Raw genomic sequence first — 25,538 nt, 5'->3', positions numbered from 1 at the left:
TAGCAATATATCGATATATTTATAATTAATTGTAAAAGGTGCCCATATTCTATACGAAATCAGTCCATTAACCCTGCAATCAGCTGTTCGATTTGTTTACTTTTCAGTTATTTATGAAAACATGAATCAAAACTCACACGATGCTTGGGATGCACAGTTAATATGTATTCGAATAATACTAAATTCTTAGACATATTAAGCACTGACGCAATATGCAAAGTCTGGGCAGTGGCGCTACTAATTTTCAAAAGTACACTATTTAAACATTGTCTGTAAAACTAACAGAACTATGTTAAGGCAATTCAGAGCCGACAGCTGCATTTGGCGCGATATACGATAACATAAATTATCAAAAAGTTAAAATCGTTTCAGCGAATCGAGTAGCTGAGTGTCGGTGTATCGAGTAACTTCAGTGAATAAACAATATTTAGTTTTGAGTTTGTGTTCGCGGGTCATGACACAGGAAAAAGCATAATATGTACTAAAAGGTACAAGGTCGTCTAAAAAGTGTCAATGTTACAGTTTTCCTGAACCTGAACTTGAAATAAGTTAGACAAAAAATGTGTGTTGCGTGCTGCTGCTGCTGCCGTTGTTGTTTTATGTTGCTATTTGCCGAGACTTTACCAGACGCCTCATAGCCGCATTCAAGGCAAAACACTGGCGTACGTTTGGCGGCAACAATGGGCTGCTAATTATAAATCCCAGCATAAGAGCGCACCGGCGCACAAATCAAGTGATGTCGCCAACGTTCTTGTTGTTGTTATTGTTGTTGTTGTTGTTTTCTTCATGTGCTTTCTTTGTGCGTGGGCGGACGTCACAGCCGCGGCATCGGCATGCTTTACAGATGCCAATGTCGTTACGTCGTCGTTATATAGTTTTTCATTTTACTTTTGCCCCCCTTTAATGCCGTTGGCCACCTCCCTGGCAACTCCCTTGCCTGCTGTTGGCGCCACAGCATTGCTGTGGGCAACGCCAATGTGGGAAGGGTGGATTTAAGTGCTGCGCCGCGACTTCCCTCCATTGCGATATGTGCTTACAGTTTAAATATTGATTTTTTTTTTCCAACCGCAGCTCCGTTGTTCCTGCAGATTGTAGTTTTTTTTTATTACCCGCTTCGCCGAGGTCTGAATCACAGCGGCGGCGACAGGTGAGTTGCGTGCATTGTTAACCATTAAACGCCTTTATAGAAGTATCCACATTTGCAGGCAAAAGCACAACGCTGTCCGGAGCTCATCATGGGCGGCTGAGCATACAAGGAGCTGTACATCACATATGGAAACTCAGCCGCAATCTGTCCACATTGTAGTCAAGTTCACCCTACGCACATGAGGCTAGAAATCCTCCCAATGTAAGCACAATTAAAGGAAACATGTGATAGCTGATGAAGCACAGTATTACATTAAATGACTGCCCCCAAGTGCTGGCAAGACGGGCTTACAACAGCTGCAGCTAAAATTCACACAAATAGAAACTAATTTACCTCGCGAACTAGACTCAACAATTGTGCGACATGCAGCAGCAGAGCGTGACCGGCAGCGAGGAGCGCATGACGAGCAGTCCACGCTCCGCACAAAAGTCGGGCAGCAGCACGCTCTTTGGGCTGCTAAGCAAGCGGCCGAGCAAGGTAGAGCCGCATCCCGTCACTCCCGAATCTCCAAATGTGCAGCGACGACCAATGTCTGTATGCGGCCAATACGATGTCAGTTTCGCCAAATGCTCTGCTGAACCATTCAATAATCATAAGAGTCAAACGTTGCCCGCCAACGCCAACAACTGCAACGCCACGCAGCTACTGGACAAATCTCACAGCGGCCTAATAAGCTTCCATAGACGCGGTAATCCCACGTCCAAGAGTAAAGGGCACACGAGCCGCTACAGCAGCGACGCCGGCTCGCAGAGTGATGGCGGCGCGGATGTGATAATGCGTCGCAAGTCGCCCAAGAAGCGTTCGCCTAATCACAACAGATTTAGCCATCAATTCAGCCTGTGCTGCAAGGCAGAGAAGAAGCCAATGACGCCGCCAGTTACCGTGCGCTACAATTCTATACCCGACGCCGTTGTCAACGCCAGCAACGTGCTCCGGCGAGACAATCTGTCGCTCAGCTGGAGCATGATGGACAACTCGGGCTCGATGCACTCGCATTCAAGCGAAGGAGCCGCCTCCTTTCAGCTGCCGTCTGCACAGCGCCCGCGTCCCTCGAGCGAGTGTGCCAGCGCACCCGAATCTCCAGTGGCGGGCAAAACATTTTTTGCCCAATGCGGTACCAGTGCCACCAGCTCCACTCATCATTCACAGTACTCGCCGTCCAGTTCGTTCAACAAAAGCGACACAGTGCATCGGGCGCCGATACGTCCCATCGCTGTGTCCGCGTGCCGGTCGCGGCTGCGCCTCAAGTTGTTTCCGCCTGGCCAGGAGCAGCCACCACTCAACTCGGAAGAGAGCGCGGAAACACTGAAGCGCGCCACAACGCCACAGCACATGTCGTCGCCCAACATTGCCACGCAGCCGGATTCGCTTGACGCGGTCATCCAGGAGGCGCCTGGTGTGCGGTTCATGTCGCATGAGAACATGTCACTGAATCGCCAAGGATCTAGCTCTAATTTGGCACGCCAGGCACTGATGGCGGCGCAGGCACTGAATCTCATACCGGCGGACAAGGCACGCGAGCGCAGCTATCTTGATGGGCGAATGGGCTCATCCTCGCTGCTGGGGCCGAGCGAACTAAGTCGCGTACTGCCCCAAAAAGAGGTCACCATTTTCGTGGGCACCTGGAACATGAATGGCCACGCTCCGCCCAAGTGAGTTCGAATCTTAATGCAGAATGTTTCCTCATATAAAGTTTGCCATTTGAATTTCCAGGCAAATGAACGACTTTGTGCTACCTTCAAATATGGAGCATGTGCCAGACCTGGTTGTTATGGGAACCCAGGAGTCTAGCCCAGATCGATTTGAGTGGGAAGTGACGCTGCAAGAGACCCTGGGCCCCTCGCATGTACTCTTTCACTCGACGACACTCGGTACACTTCATCTGGCCGTCTACATGCGGCGCGATCTCATTTGGTACTGTTCGGCGCCAGAGGACGCATCGATGTCGGTGCGCACAGGCTCTGCGTTTCGTACCAAGGGCGCGGTGGCCATATCCTTTTGCCTCTTTGGCACATCCATGCTTTTTGTAACTTCCCATTTGACCGCACACCAGCAGAAGGTGAAAGAGCGCGTCTCGGATGTCAAGCGCATTATAAATGCACTGGATCTGCCCAAGAATCTGCCCAACGCGCGGCACAAGAACAAGGATGTTACGCAGAATTTCGACAATGTGTTCTGGTGTGGTGATCTTAACTTTCGGCTGGGCGAGCCACGTGAGAAACTACTCGAGTGGATACAGAACACAAAATTTCCGCTACCCTCGCATTTGCCGCATGGCTACATGCACACGGATCAGCTCTCATCGGTGCTGGCCGATGGCGCTGCTTTTCGTGGCTTCATGGAGGCAAACATTACGTTTCCTCCCACTTATAAGGTGAGCATTGGACGTAGCATATTATTAAATTAATTATAATTATGTGCCTATTTTCAGTATGATCCTGGCAGTCAGAACTTTGATACGTCTTCTAAGCAGCGCGCGCCGGCATATACGGATCGCATTCTCTACAAGTATCGTCAGATGCAAGGACTAGTCATACGCCGGCAGAGCTCTGTGCCGGGTGTCTCCACGCCCACGCAGCCTTATGTGCAGTGCCTGATTTACGACTCTGTGCCGTCTATCACTACGTCCGATCACAAGCCAGTCTGGGCCTTGTTTCGCACACTCATACGTGCTGGCACTGATGCGTAAGTAGCTGCCAATTAGTTGCTAATACATTAACTTATGTTATCTATTTTATAGCATACCACTGGCCGCTGGCTTGTTTAGTCGTGACATCTACTTGGAGGGCATGCGTCGTCGTCTAAATAATCAATACACGGGCGCCTCCGCTGTTTGTGCCATACAGTAAAAGCTATGTGCAATGGATATTCTCGAATTGTAGTTATTATGGAACCATAAACTACTTGCAGCCATTTAGTTTATTGCTAATCAAATATATATATAACTATATATATATTTATATAATTCTATCAGTGATAGTTGAAACTCTGAAATGCTAGTCTTGTTAACTATACCAAAGCAGCTTAAAAACTGTCCCAATGCTTTACCACGGTTGTGTGTGGCCTTTATAGCATATAGTTAGTCATTTAACTCAGTAGTCGAATATTAAATACTCTAATTTATACCATGTTCGAATATTGTTAGTTCTTAGGCGCTGCCTTTCGCCTTAAGGCCTTAATGTAAAACGTTCCTTACAAATTAGAAATCTTTGAAATCATAATGAAATCTTTTAGCACAACTTTAGGTTAGTTGAATCTATTAGCAAATAACTTAGTGCAAATATATAAATGAAGTCAAATGTTGAATGTATAATATAAAATAGCAGTAAATATACATATATATATTTAATAGTATTGTGCGAACAAAACGTTGAGAAAATGCAGTTGTTAATTGTTATATTTATATATTTATTATTTTAAGCTTGTTAAATTATTTTTTAGTTTGCTGTCATATGATGAATAGTGAAATCTTTTATTTTTATAATTTAAAATGTTAACTGTTTATTGCTTGTTTACCTATATACATTAACTTTTTGTGCAACTGCAATAACTGCAAATGGCAGCTGCGGGCGGCACTTGACAAAGTGAAACTCATAAGCGGTGGCCATAAGAGCGCCAACAAGCAGGATGTGCCCGCGGATAGCACTCGAATATGCAGCCGCTCGTTTATTTACCCAAAAATGCGCCAAAAAGGCCACCGACAGCAGCCGGAGCAGCCGGAGCAGCATGTGCCTCCCCTAGTCACCCACACCCTAGTCTCCAATTCCAACCGAAAAGCCCTCTCCGCACACACGCAAATATGTTAAACTTTTGACCAATTTCAACTCGAGTTGGATGCCGCTGGCAAGCGCTCTGGACGCACTGCAATTTATTGCCATGGCGATTGGTTGGCTTCGGCATCGGTAACGACATCAATGCTGTCCATGTTCCAGTTGCCGCCGCATATGCTCCATAAGTGGCCCCGCGGTGCTTCAGCCGGATGAGTTCGCTTGTGGTTATGCACATGTGTCTGCCAACAGCCTGTGTGTGTGTGGGTGTGCGTGTGTGTGTGTGTGTGTGCTGGCACTCTTGTCAGTGCGGCTCGGTGTCATCCAATTGACCAAAATCATTGGAGGGCTCCAACGCGCCAGCGACCGACGTCCAGGGTGGGTCAAGTGGCTTTGTATTGGCCAATGTGTGTCTGCATTGTCCCCGCACTGGCGCTGTGAATGTTTTTGACCAGCGAAAGGCTGCGGTTCTCTCTCAAAAAAAGAAAGAAGAAACAATTTCGTATACGTTTTTGTTTATTGCAATTTCTGTGCGCTGTGGCAACAGCCAGTTGCCATTTGGCGAAATTCATAAAGTTTGTGCCTACTTTTACAGTAGGTTTGGGGGGCCATTGCCTGAAATTAGTTTTTCGAAATGCATTTCGTATATTAAATAAATGCTGGCCAACTATTGTTGTTGTGCCAAAAATTTGAGCTCATTTCCGCCACCCTTCCGTACGTAACAAAAATTAACCGCAATATTTGAAATTATATTAACATTGAAGTCAGCCAACTTGGCGCATAAAAAACTGTGCCCCCTTCCGGCATTTCGTGTGTGTGTCTCTGTGTGTGTGTGTGTGTGTGTGTGTTAGTTAGTGTGCGTGTGCTGCACATTAATATCCTGTGCGCACTCGTACGTGTTAATATGACTTTATGACTTCATATGTGTCCATATTTTTTGTCGTCTCTTTTGGCGCTTCACACTAAAAACTTTTATTGCTAGTTACGCTCTGTTCTGCTGCCGCTGCTGCTGCTGCTGCTGCCACCATCAAAGCAACAATTTTTATTCAAAGTGTTGGAAGATGCAGAAATTATTAAAATTTACCATATGCCACCCCTCGGTAACCCCTTGGCCCATGGCGCGCTTTCCATAGCTGCAAGCAATGCATATATCAGGCACTCGCATCGTCAGACAGCGAATTTCTTTATATGTAACTGCAAAACGGCAAGGATAAGGATGTGGATTATGACAGACTGGCTGACACGCTAACTGTGGGAGCAAAAGAGCAGCTCAGAACGATGTGCACCGAACTTATGCCCCGTACGAGTCCTTGTGGACGAGATCAACTTGTTTCGTAAGATAAATTGGGCTTTTCTTTTTGGTTTCGAGTTTGGTTAAGCGTCCCTCTCTGGTTGTACTCTTTAACTATTACCTAGATATCTTCAATCTACGTTGTGTATCTTTTCCTTTTAAATTAAAGCAGAGCTGCAAGCCCAAGGATCAACTGCCTGGCCTCAGGCCAAGGAACCCAGGCTTAAGCCAAAGACTATATAAACATTATTTGTATATTCTTTAGTTAAGCCTTGGTTTGCAAATTTAAATAAGAAAACTTAATTTTTAGTATTTAGTTGCCCATGTTACTGAAAATATTGTAAGCCGTACATATTTTCATAAACACGCTGCGGGCTAGATTTGAACTCTACCCAAAATTGGCGTCTACCAAATATGGTTAGATTGTTCCTTTTATTGGGGCCCAAGTAATTAATGCTGTGGGTTTGACTCGTCGTTAAAATTCTTCTACTTTTATTGAACTAAAATATTTAAAAATAATGAGGTTTGATGAACCGAAAATTCAAATTTTCATAAACTAATTGCAAGCCGGGATAGAACCGATTTGGTACAAAATTTGCTTGATTTTTATAAAAAGATTTTTATGAATATGTATTCAGTATACTTATTATTTTTCCTCTTTACAGCTAAATATATAATATCTTTGATTCGATTTATTTTTCGATATATTATATTTATTAGCTATCATTGATTTTTAGAACATTTCTTTTATCAATAAGCATTAATTAAATTATTTTCTCTTCACAGTCTAATTTATTATTATATCATTGCTTAAAATTTTATTCATTTTTCGATATATTCATTAGCTATCATATATTTTTAGTGGGTATCTTACAGATATTGCCCATTTCAGTTAGCATAGATCGTTGGCAATAAAAAGATGCTGCATTTAAGCAGCACTCTCTGCTGCTGCTGCTGCTGCTGTTGGCGTTCCCATTTCTATATGATTGGGTGGGGGCATCCGTCTAGCACTTGGTCGTCGCCGAAGCCACTTGAGAGCTTATTGTACATTTCAAACAACTCTATTACGAATATTTTTCATATTTTCTGCGCACAACAGCGGCACAAAAAGTTAACATTAAACGTGGCGAAAGGCCGAAAAGCCAGAGCCAGAGCCAGAATCGGAATCAGAATCGGTGGCAGAAGCTGTGGCACAGCCAGTGCCAGAGTTTGGGGCACGAGAAGCAAGTAATTCGCATGCGGCACGTTACATTCTCGCAATAAAAAATGAAAACCGTTTTGCATGCATGTGCCGGCGTCTCAATGTGTGCGTGTGTGTTAGTGTGTGTGTGTGAGAGCAAAAAGTAATAAATGTACGTGCCGCACTAAAGAACAACAACAACAACAGCAGCAGCAACAATGGCAGCACTCACACTAGCGCATACGTGTAAATTTAGAGCCAAAAAGATGGCGTTTCCGTTTCCGCTTTTACTCACTCGCACATGTCACGCTGCATGCAAATGCACGCATGTCTTCTGCGTGCGGCTGGGGGTGGCTTTTGTTGCTGTGAGCTAGTCGCGCAATAAATGCAATAAAAATAAACTACAATTTTCTTTGACTACTCTTGCACTAGTTATGCAGAATCGTTTCTCCAACCCAACACCCCTCGCCCGCCACCATGCAATACCCAGCCCTGCCGAACAGCCAGATACACATTACTTTCTATTATGCGCATTCTTTGCCTTTGCGTTTTTTTTCCTCCGCTTTTGGAGTGGGTCCTTTGTGGGGGGCGGGGGCAGGGCCTGGTGCCTGCGTTGGGGGTCGTGCGCTTTTGCGTTTGAAGTAGCTTTGGATTGTATAAAAGTAACCATAGCTACCATAATTTAATGAAAACATAATCTGCATGCATAAAAAACGCAGAAAGTCATGCTGAAATCGCTCGCGAGCTCTGGAGGTATCGTTTGCCAGGAGGGGGGGAGGGGGCCTGCTTGTAGGGTTTGGGGCGTAGGGCAACATTTTTATTAAATGCGTGCCGGTTCTTTATTTTTTGAGAGATTCCACGGCTTTTTGTAAACCGAACAATGATGTTTCATTTTCGCTTGATTGCAATTCCGAATTGCATTTCTTCAAGATAGAAAATTGCAAAGCTCACAAATCCCTTTTTTACCCCCGGAGGCATAAGGCATTGCCTGTGTATGGAATAAATAAAATGCAACTTATTTCTTAAGGCTTTATTATTTATTGGGCGTGTACTTATAATAGATGGCTTTATGAATAAACTGGTTAATTTTTTTATATGTTTTTAAGGTAGCTCTTATGTATTCCACTTAATTCCTATTTCTTAGACGATTACACTTTTAAAGAATATATAAAAATGATAATTGTAAAATATTATATTTTGCCCGGCATCAGGTCAAATGCGACATATGCATTGCATCTATATGATCTATCGGCTGGCTATATACCTAGATTCGAAATTAATTTTCTCATTCATAAAATTAGAGCCTTTTTCTGAAACGTTTTGTCAACTGCTCAAGACAAGCAGGCATTTCCAAGTATCTGGTTGCTTTTCATTCCACTTTCTTTCGCTTCTCAAGTTTCCTGCATTTATTTTTTTAATTTTTCCTCGTGGGTTTTTGACTGGTTTTTCTTTTACGCGCGGCGCTGTTCGGGCACAACAACAATAACTTGAGCCGCGACTTGAGTATCTGGCAGAAAAGTTTCCAAGACAACTCCTTTAGTGGCAGCAGTATCGTCAGCGCCTTCCTCAGAATGGAAGGAACAGCAGAAAAAAAAAGAAAACACGCAGAAGGACTACTTGCTAAATATCCTTTAGCCTTTGCGAAATCAGTAAAGCGCAAAGGACCACTTGTGAATACGCTTTGATGCGCGCGGCTTTGAGTGCGAGTGTGACTGCCGGCGCCGCCTTGGCAAGCTTGGCCTGGAATTATACCTTACTCCTTCCCCTCGAAAGGGGGGGGGGGTGTGGGGGGCGGCTGCTTGATATTTATTTTGAGTTGGCTTTCAGCGCTGCCTTTGTTGCTGCGGCTGTGCTGGCATCAAGTATTTCGTGAGTAGCGCAAAAAACGCGAGCGCGAAATGTAATAAAAACATTTTTTGCAGAGCAGCAACAACGTCAACGGCGACGGCGACAGCAGCTCAGTTGGACAGCCAACGTCTTATTTTGTTGTTGTTTATATCGTCGTCCTACTAAAGCCGATTTCTAGTACTGCTCGGAGCTACTAAAGCAGCCGCGGCGCTAGTCGGGGGCAGTTGCTGCTGAAAGTATCTTCAAGATATTTTTAATACATGCACGCGACTTTGTACACTTGCACACATATACACATATACATATGTATGTTTGTATGTATGCATGTACATTTGATGTTGGCCTTACTCTGGTTTTTGTTGCTTCTGTTGGCAGCATAATGAAATACATTCCAGCCACATACATATAAGCGCAAATATGTAGTGCATTTCGTATATTTTGTTTTCTCAAAATGTGCTGCAACATTTTGCTTTAAATATTTATTGACAACATTTGCATATTAAGCGTCAAGCCCCGCAAAAACATAATGTCGCTTATTTGCATTTGGTTTGCATTTGTGGGCCCGGCACAAAAGTCAAACTACAGTGAACTCTGGCCACAAATGACTTTCAGTCTCGTGAACTACGCCCCTTTGATGTCTGTCATGTTAACTGGTTTTCGATGCGCATTCGCCTGACAAGACACCCCCAAAGCGTAAGTGTAAGTTGTTTCCTTAAATTTGAATAGATTTTGCAATTCAAATTAGCTGCGGCAAAGGAGGGTGAGGGGGTTGGGGGTCAGCAGCTGGCTAGTTGGGGGTGTTCGGCGGCATATGGCACTGCTTAAGATACGTTTTTCTCATTACGTTTCGAGGACAGAGCACTTATTGGCCACTTTTGCGCCTATTGGAAACTCATTAGTTGCTTCGATTAGGGCAAGCTTAAACTAATAATGTGGCTGTTGTCTCTGCAGCTCTGGCCGTGCCAGGCTCAATTGAAAAATTTCAATTTATGCCAAAGTGAGAGCGACCATGTTGGCAGACAAGTGGCGAGCAGACAACCAATTACGGCGCCCGGGCGCAAAACCAATCTCAATCTGAGGCATCAAGTAGACAAATATAGACTATGCCCATGCATTCACTAGTTCTTGTGCATGTGTGTGGGTGTGTCTGCTTGTAGTCTCCATTTGGTATTCAAAAACTGTGCGTCTGTGTGATTTGACGCATATTTGCCAAGCCCCAACACGCTCACACACACACACATACACACACACGCATCGACTGGCAGACAAGTGAGCTACAAATGTAGCTGCGAGATACATTTGAGGCTTTGAGGCAGCGGCAGCGTCAGCCTGTGCTCAAAACTGAAACACACACAGAATTGCTTCATTTTGCAAAAGGCTTTTATTAAACCAGAAACGAAGTCAAGCCCAGGCACCAGCTAAAACCTAAAACCATGGCAAACCTTTTGTCGATAAAGGGACCTAGGTGCGGCAGCGGGAGCGGATGCGGCGTGTGGCGTTCATTCTGGCAACGGCTGTGCGTCTGTGGCTGCCACTGCGGCTGTTGCCAGTCTCTTCAAGGCAGGCAATCGAAGTGTGTGCCTCTGACTGTGACTGTGCCTGTGCGTGCCTAGTTATGGTAAATATTCATATTTGTAACGTATGCACAATGTGTTGAAATTAGCATTTATGAATTTTGTGCCAAATGTCGAAATGGAACTGAAACAGACGTCGCAGCCGGAATGCTCCTTTGTACTTACTTATGCGGCGCCACAAACCCAAGAGCGAGTACACTCACACACACACACACGCACACACACACACAACTACACCCAACTACTCGTCAAATGACTTGGCCCGCTCATTTACCGCCCGTTGCCGGCTGCATTATACGCCAGATTCTAGGTAATGGTTTTTGTGGCTCTTTTTGGTCCCAAAAGCGTTCCTTTGGCCAGCCATTTGCATTTAGATTGCGTCGCCAAAGTGTGCTGCCAGGACCTGTCCGGCCACTGAGTGACATCTGTGCCTTATGATTGTTGCCCCGACAAGTTGTAGGCCTTGCGGTGAGTGTAAACAACCGGACGCAGTTCATGTTACGGGCTTCGATTACCATAATTATGAGCTCAACGTTTAACTTTGCCATGACGGCAGCTTCAAGAAAACAGTTCAAACAATATGTTTCTCCAAAACGAACGTGGTCTGGAATCTTAGCTAACAACTCTTACGTATTATTGGGGAATTGGGTAAATATAATACTATTATACCAGATCAGACAATTTATATGACATGTTTTAGAGACCCGATTTCGAGTAAACTAATTTTCTTTAGTATTTTTTTTTATTCAAAACATTTCTATATGTTAACTCTGACAAGTGGGAGGAAAATAATATTGATAATTGATACCCAAAAGTTAAGATTTACTTTCTATACCCTAAATCGATTGAAAATCGATAAAAAGGGTATAATAGTTCTATGAAAATGTATGTAACAGGCAGAAGAAAGCATATCCGACCTTATAAAATATGTATACAGCATCAAAAGCCGAGTCGATCTAGCCATGCCCGTTTGTCTGTCCTTCTGTCTGTCCATCTGTATAAACACGTCAATATAAGAACCGCTTATTGCTGGAGACTTTTAATTTTGAACGTAGGGAAACTAAGAACTACCTGATATACCTCTTGCGCCTTGTCCTCCCTATATAAACTATCCCTGTATAAAGTTGCTCTTATTTATTTAAGAAATGACCACTTAGACCAGATTCAAGGCTCGGTCATTTCCCATCGACGCATTTCCCAGGCTGCAAAATGTTTTCATAAGTCCCCATATATTTTCACACAACTTTCCCCTGTCAACTTTCGAGCCTCGATAAAAATAATATATCGACAGGCGCTGCTTTGTTTTTACAACAAATGCGAACACGTTTTTCATCCTTTTATGTGCATTACATTTGCTGCATTGTTTTTATTGGTAATACACAATTGGCTTTTGATTTTTATTGAAGGCCAAACAACATGGGGCGAACACCACAAAAAGTATTATGACAATGAAAATATATTAAAAAATACTTTTTGTCAACCATTTGCCATTGGCTGATTGGCTTTTGAAAGCCTTTACTCTGTTGACTTGTCCATAAAAATCAAACAGCAATCGTGTTTTATATATTTTGCGATTGAGTGGATATTCAATTTGCATAATGTTCAGTTAAGCGATTTGCCAAACGGTTCATAAATAGTTAAAGAGCTTGTCCGTTAAGAAAATGATTGGGATCTGGTTTCGTCTAAAAGTTTGCTTGGCTTAAGAATTTCGTTTCCAGCTTTGGGATTTTATAATTTTAAGGATGTTTAATATCTATTTGAATATTTACTTTTGGGTCTTAAGTTCAGGTCTGGTTTTTTCACAAACCATTTTTTATTTACATAAATTTCCTTTTTAATCATTTTTTTTGTAAGCTGTTTGCCAGACGTTGGCCGGATGGCCATTACTTCTGGACATGGCGCTATTTAATTACGTAATTTGTTCATTTAAAAGCGCGACCGGATCCTTGAAGCGACACGGTCAACACTTTCGTAGCGTGTGGAAATGCCACTCGATTATTTATAGTAAAAAAAAGTGAGTTCGGTGACAGGACATGGGTAGAAGGACTTAACGCCAAGACACTTTTGCCAGTCATTTGCATTGCAGTGGGGCAGGAGGGGAGGGCGGGGTTTACACTTGTTTTAGTCCTTGCAGCATTTGATTAATGATGTGGGCCTGCGTAACGATTCGAGTTGAGTTTCAGTTGCCGCTGATGTGCATTTTAAAAGCGTGTAAAAGAAATTACTTATGTGTATGCACATGTGTGTGTGCCTGTCTGTGTGTGAGTCCGGATGCATTGCTGCTCGCAAGATTCAATGGTGGTTAGTGCTCTGGCCATGAACCGTGTGGTGGTGTGGCCTAGCCCTTTGTTTAGCTACTTTCACGTCTCGGCCTTCGACTCCCTCCCGTTCCGCGGCAGTATCGGTGTCGCAATTGGGGTATAATCTGGTTAGCGGCACAAATGATGACGAGCGGTAAGGGAAAAGGACGACGACGACGACGAGGACGACAACATTTAAGCACAATTGCTGTGGCTAATGTGACACATATTGTGACAAATTGCATGAGCCTGTTGGGCTAAGGGTGGGGCAATGGGTACGGCTATGTAAACACGTGCTGCACTGCGTTAAAATTCATTAAGGGCAGAAAGTTTCAAATCACGTTAACTTATCAAGCTTGTAGTATGCAAAATCTCGACTCGTTTGATCGCTTTCACCCAATACATATAACTATACCTACTCATTATGGTCAAAAACATGTCCCCAAAAGTTTTTGTTGGCTTGATCAAGTTGTGAATATACCACAAGCAGAATGTGGCTCTCTGTTACTTTTAAGCATATATATTCTGCATTTACTCCAACTTATTCCCATTTCTTTCAATTGTTGCCTTTTCTAAATGAATTGTCAGTCTGTTTCTTCCCATTGCTTCTCATTTATTTCCGATTTCGCTCAGTTCATAACATACATATCTATCCCAATGATATATCTTATGTACTTTAACTCATTAAATAAATATGTTGCCATATAAAATGTGAATTCTTACAGTCTCTTTAATCTTTCTATATCATGGTATTCCAAGATATATGAAATATAGGAACTACACAAACCAAATTTAGCTTAACGATAGTTTAAGTAAATATTAACACTCAAATAATACTTCTTGAGCTCTTTTCGTTCACTAGAATAATTAATTTTAGTTTTTTTAAGAATTTGAATTGAATTCAATGCTGTGTTCTGGCCCCGCCCCCATGGACTTATTGCATGCCAATAGTAAGTCTGTGGCCCACAGACATTGCAGTCGCCCCCCGATTTCAGAAAGCCATGGTGGCGGATGAGCTGATGGGGGATGATGGGGGTCGCTTGAGTCAGCGATTGACAGTGACAGGCCGGCGCTGTCAACAGGGTCACCCGGGCGCACACATAGAATGCAGCCGAACAATGCCTGACGAATCGGTATTTTACGCCCATTTTAAGCATTATGCCCATCTCGGGGGGGTTGTGGCTGCTGCTGTGTTAAATGCTTTGTTCTTGTCAACTGAGTGGAACGAATTTGAAGGCTGCACCTGCAGGACAACCAAAAAGTCTCGCAACCTTGCGCTGGGTGGTTGCACCGGATACCCGAACGATACTGGGATCGTGCTCGTGCTCGGGTTTGGGTCCTGCACGTGCTGCTGCATTTGGCGAACGGTTCCGCACCACTATCTCAAGCGAGTTTCTAGCACATTAACATTTTGTTTATTTTACAAATACTAATTTTGATTTTGGCTTAAAATTGTTGCAATCTGCAGGCGAGACTAGTGGTCCATGGATTCCTTGCTGCTGCCACCGCCGCATTCGCCGTAGGCGCCCAGCTCCTCGGGCCTGAAATAGGAGCTCTGCATGCTATAAAGCCGATCGATCGGATTGATCATTGGCGTTTGCGTAAAGGGACCCATCAGCTGCTGAAATGTGGCATAGCTCAGGCCAAGGATGGTGTTCAGGATGGGCTCACTGTTCTTGTTGCAGTTTTCTGTCGATTGTCAGAGATTTGGTTAAGCTGACATTTTGCTGGAAATTTTGCTGCTTTGGCACTTACCCTTGTTGGTTTCCATGCAGCTTAGAGTGCCCTGCTCCTGTTCGTCCTTGATGTTGCAACGCAGCCTCGTCAGTCCGTCAGAGTTTGTGGAGAATGGCGACTCCTGTTGCGACTCGCTATCACTGTGCGCTTCATCCTTGATTTTGGTTGTCAAGCTGCTGTCATGCGACTCCTGCGAGTCCTGTGAGTGCGAATCGCTGACACCCTTTGCAGGCGGCTCCTGTTTAGCCTTTTTCTGTATTTTCTTAACTTTGGCGCGCTGATTTTGAAACCAAACCTAAGAAGGTATTTCAATAGAATATAGTACAAAAATATTTTAATATGGTATAATATTTACCTGTACAATCCTTAGACTCAGGCCTGTGTCCTTGGCTAGATTCTCTCTCACCTTTCGACAGGGCTTGGGTGATACTTCAAAGGACGCTTTGAAGGCACGCCGCTGCTGGGTATTCAGTATGGTACGTGGTCGTTTGGGGCCTCGTCGTCCATCCATTTTAGGTGGGAACAGGTCATCGCCATAATAATCTATAAGCATATGCCATTAGACACAAGTGGGAACAAATCGATTGGATGACTCACCATAGCCCTGTAGCATCTCCACCTCCTTCTCGTAGTCGAAGCGGCAGAAGAGCTGTCCCTGCTTGACCACGTACTGCTCGCCCTTCTTGAGCAGCGCCCCACAGACGACGCAGGCAAAGCACTTCAGATGGAAGATATTCTCTTGCGAGCGCATCACAAGTTCATCGGCGGCAATCTTATGGCCGCAGCCAAGGCAACGATTACGCAAGTAGAGTCTGTGAATTGGAATCTCTCTTTACTGGTCACTGTGACAGCCAGACCCACCAACCCACCGCCCCACCGACCCACCGACCGACCCACCTACCTTTCGTAGTCAATGCGACAGTAGAGCTTGCCGTCCCGCGCATAGCAGGAGTGTACCAGATGCAGCGAGCAGGCGGTGCACTTGAGGCAACCCTCGTGAAACGAGTTGTCCACCACTCGCATGATATAACGATCACAAATTGGCTGGCAGCAGTAGGTGCACTGGTTGAGCGCTGGGCCCATGCTAATGCCCATGCCCATGGCCAAATCCCCGCCCATGGCCATGCCCATGACCGTGTGCTGCTGCTGAAGCTGAGGCGCTTGCGGTGTGTGCGGTGCTGTTGAGGATGTCGGCGGCGCCGTCGACGCTGAAAAGCCATCCAAGTCATTGAGACTGCATTCGCCCAAGGTGACGCGTTGGCTCAGCTGCATTGGCGGACCCGGCCCCGGTCCCTGTCTAGCCATTGTCATCGTCAGAGCTTGCTGTTGTGCGGTGGCCATGCTGCTGCTGTGGTTGATACAACTTCCGTTGACATTTCGGCTGGCTGACGCCATTTTGTCATTGTGGGAGTTGGCGGCTCCTGCTGCTGCTCCTGCTGCTGTCTTGCTGGCTGTTGGCTGACAGGACGCAGTTGCTGTTGTTGCTGCTGTTGTAGTTGTTGCTGCTGCTGCTGGTATTGTTAACATGCGCTCATTTCCGTGCAACAGCAGTTGATTGTGCCCCATTGCAATGGGTCCTGCGGCCGGCTGCTGCGTGTGTCCAGCTCCAGTTACATGCTGCTGCTGCTGCTGTGGGTGGTGCTGGTGTTGGTGATGCTGCTGTTGACATTTGATGTCCATTGGAACTATTTTGGTTTTTGCGGTTGTGTCGTGGACCGGGCCCAAACATGCAAATGAGAAACATTTCAGTTATTTTTATTTTCACATTGGCATGCAAATTGCGGGCAAGCGTGTGCGCCCGCCTCAAATTTACAACTGCGGCCAGTTGTCCGTGGCAAAAACTATGTCCCAAGCGGGATTTGCATTTGCGGTTCCACTTGGAGAGATGCTGCTCCCCACATACACACACGCACACACACACGCACACAGCGAGTGTAATTGTGAGTGTGACCATTTGCCAACCATTTCGAGTTGTAGTAAATTTGTGGTTTTGCAATTATTGAAATGACTTTTGTAGCGAAATATGTGCGTGACCGTCCGTATGCATATGTCTGTCTGTCTGTCCCATTGTCCGTCTGTTTGGCCGCACTGCAAAATTCCACGCACTTGCTTTTATATGGCAAACGCAGCGTATACGTATTGTTGTTTGTGCGAGTGCGGTTGTTCGAGTTGGTGGCAAAAAATGACTGTACATTTGTGGCATTTGTTGCTGCTGTTGCTGCTGCTGCTGCTGTTGGCTGTTTGGTTGGCTTTTTGTTGCTTGTTGTCTCAATTTATGGCAAATTGTTGAAATTGTACGGTAATTTGTTTGCCACTGTGTGTGTTCGAGTGTGTGTGCGTGTGTGTGTGAGTGCCGTTTATCTTGCTTCGTTACGCGCTTTTTCAGTTGTTATTGTTTTGCCTTTATCCGCAGGTTTCCTCTTTTTTTATTTACTTGACATGAATGTGTGCATATACATACACACATACTCTCTGACTCTTATATCTGTCTGTGTGCGAGTGTGTGTGTGTGCACAGGACTTCACATTCTGCGTTTGTCATTTTGTATTTAAATGATTTCACATGTGCGTAATTTCATTAAATTTTCACAAAAATTTCTGTGGCATGCAAAATTTATGCCAGAAATATGTGCAGCATTTTAAAGTAATTTACGTTATCAATTTGTATTTGTGGTCTCACGTGTAAGAAATACAATTTGTGTTATGTGCAAATTAAAATGCAGCCACAAATCCCATCACATCCCACTACTTTAGTTATTAACCATGTTTTTACCTAGCCAGATGGCTTGAAAAATCTGATAACTATTTATTTCAATTCCAGTTTTAATAATTTAATCACTAAGGTAGCCAGATGTATATTTATAGAACTCAGTTTATTGCTTTCTTAAATTAAGGTACACATTGTGTTAAACACTCTTTGATGGCGTTTCTTAATAACAAAACAAGAAATTATATAAATTGCTTATAGGTAAAATCTAACAAGAATAATTTGTTATTAGTAGGTTGCCAAAGATTAAGTAATCCCTTTCAGATAAAAAATGTAAATTAGTAATACTTTTTTAAACTGAGCCACACATCAAAAATATTAATAAACATAGGCTTTTTACACCTTTTAAATAAGGTAATTACAGCTTAAATGTTAGTCTCTTAGCTTTAATAGTTTGAACTAAGTCTTCAATCAGTCAGGACCAATAGTTATAATTATATATAGAGATTAATCTCAAAGTTGTCTCCGATTTACCCATTTCATTGAAACAAATATTATAGCTTTAGCAAAGGAGTAAAAACTATACAATTAACTTGTAAATAATACTGTCTAAACCTGTCCGGCCCACAGCTAAGATATCATACTGTGCGATACGCCGCCTTTTGGACTTGAGCTCTCGATGCTCATGTCCACACGGCTATCGCTAGATCAATTGAACAGATTTATTTCTATAAGCATAAACATATGTTCGTTAGTTCCTGTATAAATTGTCAAGAGCAACTGCTGCTGCTGCACTCTCATCATCTCATACATTTGACTTGGGACACCTCTTTTGATGCGAGCTACTTTGGATTGCTGCAGTGCTAATCCGCTCAGTTGGCGCACCTGTTACACTTTTGTCCTTTGTCCTTTGGCTGTTGCAAGGATATCAGCATGCTGGCTGGACATGTCAGCGCCTAGCATCAGCGGATTTGTGTGGACAAGTGCAAAGGCGACATTGATAGACACTGCCGCTGCGCTTTCGCCGCACTAATTAGATTCTAATGTGCAGCAAAATCAGAAGGGCGTTGCAGAAATCACCCTGCCAGGCGACTTATAACTAAATTATAATAGAATTTACGAGTAGTGCGTGCGCTGGCTAAACGAGACGCAAGAGATTCAACCCCAACGCTCGCCTTGACTCACCCCGTGCCTAAAATATGTGCGCGCTTAGCGTGCGGCCTGTCAGGGGATGGCAGGGGAAGGGGCGGGGGTAAGGATTCATTACGTTGGCTACGGCTGCTGCCGCTGGCGGCATATGTTGGCAGTCTTCGGCAGCAGCGGGCGAGCGGAAACCCTTGCCAGGATACTGTGTGCAGCCGCTGCCGCCGTTTGTCAGTCGCTGCTGAGTTGTTGCCGGCGACTGGCGTTTAATTTAATCGGATTTGGGCGGACAATGAAATTATGGCGCCGCTTTGTTGTGCCAGCGATACACATACACAACATAAATGCTTTGTTTTGGCCTAATCTTTGACAGAAGTCAGCATTTGTTGTTTGCCCACTATAAAATGTGTCCAGATTTTTGGCTCACTGCCAGCTTGACTTAAGCACACTTAGCTCAAGTGGCAAGTGCTGCACTCGCTGTCAGTTTATGCTCAAACAACAAGTACTAACTATTTGGTAAGAAAAATATATATTTAAAAATATGTGAATCTCATCAGGCATTGCTGTGTTATGAATATATATACATATAATCGATATACATCGTTATATATATTTCTTCGGGAATTTCGGGAATAATTTCATTCTAAATATAAATATAAATCAAGCTGGAAATCGATTCTTAGCGATTTTAGATAACTTAGATTCCATTATTCGAAACACATTTGATAAAATCTAGAATTTATATGGGTTGCCATTTTAAAACAATTTTTAATGGTGGAGCATTTAAAAATATCTCTTAAATTTGTGTTTTTTTAAAATTTTTAGGAAAAAATTGATATGCTTGTGAATTACAACCCTTCAGTGTTTCTTAGAGTTATATCGGGAATGAAATATTTTATAGTTTAATGTTTAAAAATTATAAACGCAATCATTACTTAAATAACTTTTCTTAAATTACAGCTTGCCATGAATGAGTCTTATATTGTTTTCAGAGTTCAAAGGTACATTTTTAATGAATGAAAAAACGCGTAACTCTATAAATAGCCTGTGTCCCATGCCCGAAGCCTCCAGACATTTAGCGCCCACAGGGGGGGTGTTATCGCCCACTTCGCGAGAATCAGAGCTTACTTTTTCTACCTTTTGTACACAGTTACACGATAAACTAGAATTGATAGCTATTTCTATGAATTCAGCACATAAATGATTATATTGTTCTATTTTTAAGCTACTGCGAATATCCACAAACTTATTTCTACAAATTATGTTATTGATATTTTATATAAGCTAATTAAATGTCTTCACATTTATAGAATTGTGTAACAAGTGTCAGATAATGGCTGGGAGAGTAATTTAAATGACTTAATAGCTTTTAAATTAATATAGTAAGCTGTTCTATTATGGTTTAACAATATTTAAGGAAACTCCCTATTTGAATCAAAACTTGCCCCTTATGATAAATTAATCAGATTTACATTCATTTTAAATACGTTGCCAAAAGCCGTCGGTAAAATCGAGAGCTATTGCCGTTGCGACGGCTTTTATTATGGGGCACGGCCAAAAGTCCTTACAGATTTGGCAACACAGACACTAATACTTACATAGGCCAATTTGCATGGGATGCTGTTCGTCGATCATTTTGGTGGTTTCTCGCAGCCACCAAATGTCCACAAGCACAAACTGTCCACAGGTCTGAACCGACTTATAATTCCGTTCTAATTTTGTTAGTTTTAAATTGAATCACGGTTTGTTTGAGTTGCTTTTGAGGACACTTTTCACGCAGTTTTATGAATGTTATTTGAGGTCGCGTCAGGTGAACTGCAGGTAAATGTGCATCGGGAGTCTTTCGAATGGCTGAGAGTGGCCAGCGTGAAAGGTATCGTCAGGCCAGTTACGAAACGCGATGCTTGAATGATTACGGACCTCTGATGTTAATGAAATTTGTTAAAAATCATTTGCTCCGTTCGGCCAGACGTGGCTATCGACTGCTGTGCTCGAAGCAGGACATTTTCTCAAAATGGAGGAGAAATGTCTCTGTGTGTGAGTGTGCTTGTGTGTGGGTGCGCCCCCAAAGCGAGGCAACGCCATTTTATCCGGCGTTTGTAACAACATTTCCTATGCGCCCTTCCAACCCCAACACCAACCCCAGCCATGTTCATGTACGTGCACACAAGCAGAGGCCAGTGGGTTTCCCCGCTTCGTGAGATTCGCCAGTTGGGCGCATGCGCTGATCCTGGACCCGTTCTCGTTCTCGTTCTCGTTCCCGTTCCAGGATTCGGCTTGCATTTTGGGGGCGCTTGTTGGGTTTTGCTTTTGTTTTTGCACTTTTGACTTTTGTCTTTGTTGCCATTCGGTTTGTTGTTGTTGTTATTGTTGTTGTCGTGCTTTTATTTGATTTGTTGTACGTATTTTGTATTGACAAAGGATGTTTGGCTCGGCGATTTTTTGCTGCGTCTCAGCAGCAACAACAACAACAACACGAACATCCCTGAAGAGAATTTTCTCTAGCATTGAATCTATGGCAGGGCCATGCGTTCTTTCTGATGTTTTTTTTTCTATTGTCATACAATGTTTTAAATTTATTGATTTTTAATGCTGCTGTTAAAGTCTCTGCTTTAATTGGGTGCCCATTTCAACGCCCGCTGCCCCCCCCGCCCAAAGCTTCGCTGTTCTGTTTTGTGTAGTTGGCCGTGTTAATGACTGATAAATGTCGGCGCGGGCTGCCGACACTTTAAACTTTGGCCAGATGAATTTGGTCTATTTAACGAGCTGGCTGGCCAAACTTTAATGTCTAAGCTGGAATGGCCGTCTCTCGTCTGGCTTGGTCTAGCCGGTTGACTGGTTGACTGGATGCCTGACTGCCTGACTGCCTGACTGCCAGCCTGCATGCCGGTCTCTTGTTTTCCGAGGGAAATTCTCTTAAAGTTGTAAACGTGAACGTGTTACTCACAATTAGTGCAGGCGGGCGGGCCACTTAGTTGGCATTTACTTTCGGTGGCAGCTTCTTAGCCATCTTCGCCCCGCTATCCGACCTGCTTGCCTTGTGGATGGATAATCCCCATAATTATGTGTTTGCTACTTTTTATAATTCATTATCACTGCCGCGGCACATGATGTTTTGTTCTTTTAATTGTGCTTCCCCTTGACTGTGGCTGCTATTCGGTGAATAGAAAACTATATTTTTGTAAGATGTTAGATTTTACGTATGTTAAGTCTATTTATATATTAACATAAAATATATTTTTAGGATTTTCAAATTAGCTACATAAGTTAAAATCGGAGGTTAGTTAGCTATAGTTCTTAAATTAATTCTGTAATAATAATAACAGCAAATGTAGCAAAGAGCTAAGGATATAGAAATTTTGACTTCGCTATGAAAGTCTAGGAAAAGCTGTTACTATGGATTGGGGATATCTAGGGTGAAAATCCCAAAAAGGTATTTGGCAACAACGCGAAAGCCTTGATTCATTTATTTACTTCCGCGAGCATGTAAGGCCGGAAGGGTTTGTGTAAAAGAAGGGCCTAATAGCCGCGTAAGTAGTCGTCTCTTTGTAGATAAAGATCAGCTATTTATTCGATTTGCTTATGCAGGTAACTCGAAGACTGGCTCTGATCCTGTATTTATGCAACCCAAGGGCCTGACGATGTACTATGAACCGCTGTCCAACATTAACAATGAATTTATAAGCGGTAAGCTTTCAAATATTTTGTGTTCATTCAGGTATTAATGAATTGTTTCCACAGCATCGAAGAGATACGTGATTTGCATACCCTGTAGGTGCCCGCTGACTTTTGATTCGGGATGTCTAGGGCAAAAATCTGCAAAATTAGCTTTGACAGGAAAATAAACGTAATAATCTGAACATTTACCATATGTAATATCTCATAAAAAGTGGTAGGCATATGACAAAGTTATAGCAATATATTTATGCGTTCATTCATTTTTGATAAGAAAAAAAAACTAAACAATCTGCAAGTTAAATTCTGGCCAAATTTGTTTCTTTAAAAAATCAGTACAGATTTTACAAAGCTACGGATATGGCTTATACTTATGATATAACATTTTGCAAAAAATATTCAGAAATAGTTTATCTGGCAGTTGAGAGCGCAATGTAGTATATCTTGGCCAAGCACAAAGAAATTAAATTTTTAAAAGCTCCTAATTGTAGCTTAAACGATCACTCTTATTAATTTTTTGCAGTGTGCGAAGCTTTTGTTATCACGCGTTAATTTAATGACAAACATGTGCTCAAGTGTGTATGTGTGTGGGTGTCTGTAAGTATTGGTAGGCGAATACAATCAAGAGAAGCTATGAATTATGCCGAGTCATATAAATAAAGCATTTTTTTGCCCGATATATTCATTGTGACTGGGCAGCTTTTTAAGCACAGAACATTTTGCTAACAATGACTGAGGAAAACAACATTCAAGATATTTGTTTTGCCTGCCCAACGAGGTGCCAGGCGAGGTGCGAGGCGATGATAAGCAATAAAGTGTGAGAGAGAGAGAGAGAGAGAGAGAGAGAGAGAGAGACTAGATGCCGATCTACAGTTATTTCTTGATCTTGCCTAACAATTTGTTTTGTCTCTCACCTAGCTTCGCTCCATTCGTATATAAAGGCGCGGCGAGCTTGCAGTTATTTTTAGTTTGAGCGGCGCACTGGTCAGAAGCAGTCGCAGTAGATAACTGTTAACAAAATGTCTCTAATCAAAGCGCGACAAATCGCATTGGCTGGCGCCAGATCTGTGCATGCCGCCACAGCATTCAACGTGAGCTAAATCCGATGAAGGGTGTACGGGAATGCATGAAATTAAACAATTTGAACTCTTCTTACAGCCGTCCGATGATGTTGCTGCTGCGCAGGCGCGTCCCTTTAGCGAGGTGCCGCGACCAAGCACGGTAAAGTTCCTGCGCGGCTTTATGCCCGGCGGAGAGTTTTATGACACTTCGTTTTTGGATTTTGCCATCACCATGCGCAAGCGGTATGGCGACCTCTTTATTATGCCTGGTTTTTTTGGACGCAAGGATTTTCTGGCCACCTTCAATACCAAAGACATTGAGACGGTGTTTCGCAACGAAGGTGTTTGGCCAATTCGCGAGGGCATCGATTCATTGGTTTACTTCCGCGAGAAAATAAGGCCGGAAGTGTTTGGGGAGTTGAAGGGCCTAATAGCCGCGTAAGTAGTCGCATGTTTATAAAAAATGATCAGCTGTTCATTCGATCTGTTTATGCAGGCAACACGAGGGCTGGGGCAAGTTTCGATCGGCTGTGAACCCTGTATTAATGCAGCCCAGGGGCCTGAAAATGTACTATGAACCGCTGTCCAACATTAACAATGAATTTATTGAGCGGTAAGTTTGCAAATATTTATGATCATGCATCATGATTATTAATGAATTGCTGCCACAGCATCAAAGAGATACGCGATCCACATACCTTGGAAGTGCCCGCTGACTTTGATCAGGAAATAAGCCGTCTGGTTTTCGAGTCGATTGCATTGATTGCCTTCAATCGTCAAATGGGCATCATACGCAAGAACCGTGATAATCCCGACGCCTTGGGTCTGTTCAAATCGTCACGACAGATATTTCAGCTTTCCTTTAAGCTGGACATACAGCCCTCACTTTGGAAATTCGTGTCCACCCCCACCTTCCGTAAACTGATGCGCATTCTTAACGAGAGTGTGGATATTTCACAGCGTCTGATTGAGGAAGCCCGGCTGGAGGAGGAGCGGCGACTACAGTCTGGAGATAAGAGCGTCAACAACAGCATGATGCAGCGACTGATAAATATTGATCCCAAGGTGGCAGTCGTTATGGGTCTGGACTTGCTTTTAGCCGGCGTGGATGCATCTAGCACATTTTTGGGTGCCCTGCTGCTGTGCCTGAGCAAGAACCAGGATAAACAGCACAAGCTACGCGCTGAGCTGCTGCGAGTGATGCCAACCAAAGAAACGATTCTGGATGAGGAGAGTATGAAGGATATGCCATATCTGCGTGCCGTTATCAAGGAGGCCCTGCGCTATTATCCCAACGGAGTGGGCACCTTCCGCATCTGCACAACGGACGTTACCCTTTCTGGTTATAATATACCCAAAGGTACACAGATTTTGCTCGGTTCGAATGCTCTGATGAAGGAAGAAGCGTATTTTCCACAAGCAAACCAGTTCCTGCCCGAACGTTGGCTGCGTGATCCCGAGACGAACAAAAAGATAGATGTCACTCCGTTTACCTACCTGCCCTTTGGCTTCGGGCCTCGCATGTGCATTGGCAAGCGTGTGGTGGATCTAGAAATGGAGACCTCGCTGGCCAAATTAATACGCAACTTCCATGTAGAGTTTAACTACGATGCATCCAAGCCATTCAAATCATTATTCCTTATGGAGCCAGCCATCCCGTTCCGCTTCAAGTTCACCGACGTGGACAAGTAATGCGAACCAACAAGCCAAAGCCTTTGCCTAAGATTGTACATATATTATTTAGTCAAGCAATTCCTGAAGTACTTAAAGTATATAAAAACTATGTTTAACATAAGTATATATACGAGCATCATAACTTCGACTAAGCAGAGTCCGGTGTTGGGGCGATTTAATTGATACGTACATATTATCGGGATGTTTGTCTTCACATGGGAATGGCACCGATATTTCGGGTTTATTTTAATTATTTCATGTCTCGAACGATTCTAAAGCGATGTACGAGTGAACTTGAATTTTTCACGCCTCGAGCTGTGCAGACGACAACAGTGGCTGTCGTCAGTCGACCCTCGCTCCCTCTTCACACTGCAGCAACAAAAGTTTTGCCACTTTGTCGACGCGTAGCCTAGCCATAGACAAGTCAAGGTTTTG

At 43.5% G+C, this 25,538-nt stretch overlaps 3 protein-coding genes across 3 annotated transcripts; 2 read left to right on the top strand and 1 right to left on the bottom strand.

Annotated features, from left to right (window-relative positions):
• The first annotated feature begins 344 nt into the window (after window positions 1-344).
• Window positions 345-4,345, top strand: INPP5E (Inositol-3-phosphate synthase). Its single transcript, XM_064691432.1, has 6 exons — window positions 345-488; window positions 1,072-1,147; window positions 1,206-2,799; window positions 2,861-3,521; window positions 3,579-3,832; window positions 3,888-4,345. Exons 3-6 carry the CDS (start codon window positions 1,511-1,513, stop codon window positions 3,994-3,996), a joined length of 2,313 nt encoding a protein of 770 aa, XP_064547502.1. The 5' UTR covers window positions 345-488; window positions 1,072-1,147; window positions 1,206-1,510; the 3' UTR covers window positions 3,997-4,345.
• Window positions 4,346-14,418: 10,073 nt separating this feature from the next.
• Window positions 14,419-20,658, bottom strand: LOC135434736 (LIM homeobox transcription factor 1-beta). Its single transcript, XM_064691406.1, has 6 exons — window positions 20,292-20,658; window positions 15,746-16,529; window positions 15,442-15,656; window positions 15,200-15,387; window positions 14,863-15,139; window positions 14,419-14,796 (listed from the first exon to the last, which is right to left on the bottom strand). The coding sequence occupies exons 1-6, from the start codon at window positions 20,326-20,328 to the stop codon at window positions 14,582-14,584; spliced, it is 1,716 nt and encodes a 571-aa protein (XP_064547476.1). The 5' UTR covers window positions 20,329-20,658; the 3' UTR covers window positions 14,419-14,581.
• Window positions 20,659-23,300: 2,642 nt separating this feature from the next.
• LOC135434735 (probable cytochrome P450 12d1 distal, mitochondrial) lies at window positions 23,301-25,227 on the top strand. The gene is made up of 4 exons (XM_064691405.1): window positions 23,301-23,459; window positions 23,527-23,867; window positions 23,926-24,042; window positions 24,101-25,227. The coding sequence occupies exons 1-4, from the start codon at window positions 23,388-23,390 to the stop codon at window positions 25,119-25,121; spliced, it is 1,551 nt and encodes a 516-aa protein (XP_064547475.1). The 5' UTR covers window positions 23,301-23,387; the 3' UTR covers window positions 25,122-25,227.
• Window positions 25,228-25,538: the final 311 nt, after the last annotated feature.

The sequence above is a fragment of the Drosophila montana genome, unplaced genomic scaffold, assembly GCF_035044405.1.
Source record: "Drosophila montana isolate Dmon_TW-CO22-7 unplaced genomic scaffold, ASM3504440v1 contig_3438_1, whole genome shotgun sequence".
Lineage (NCBI taxonomy): Eukaryota > Metazoa > Arthropoda > Insecta > Diptera > Drosophilidae > Drosophila > Drosophila montana.
The sequence above is the reverse complement of the archived record's forward strand: the minus strand, read 5'-3'. Positions and strand labels throughout refer to the sequence as shown.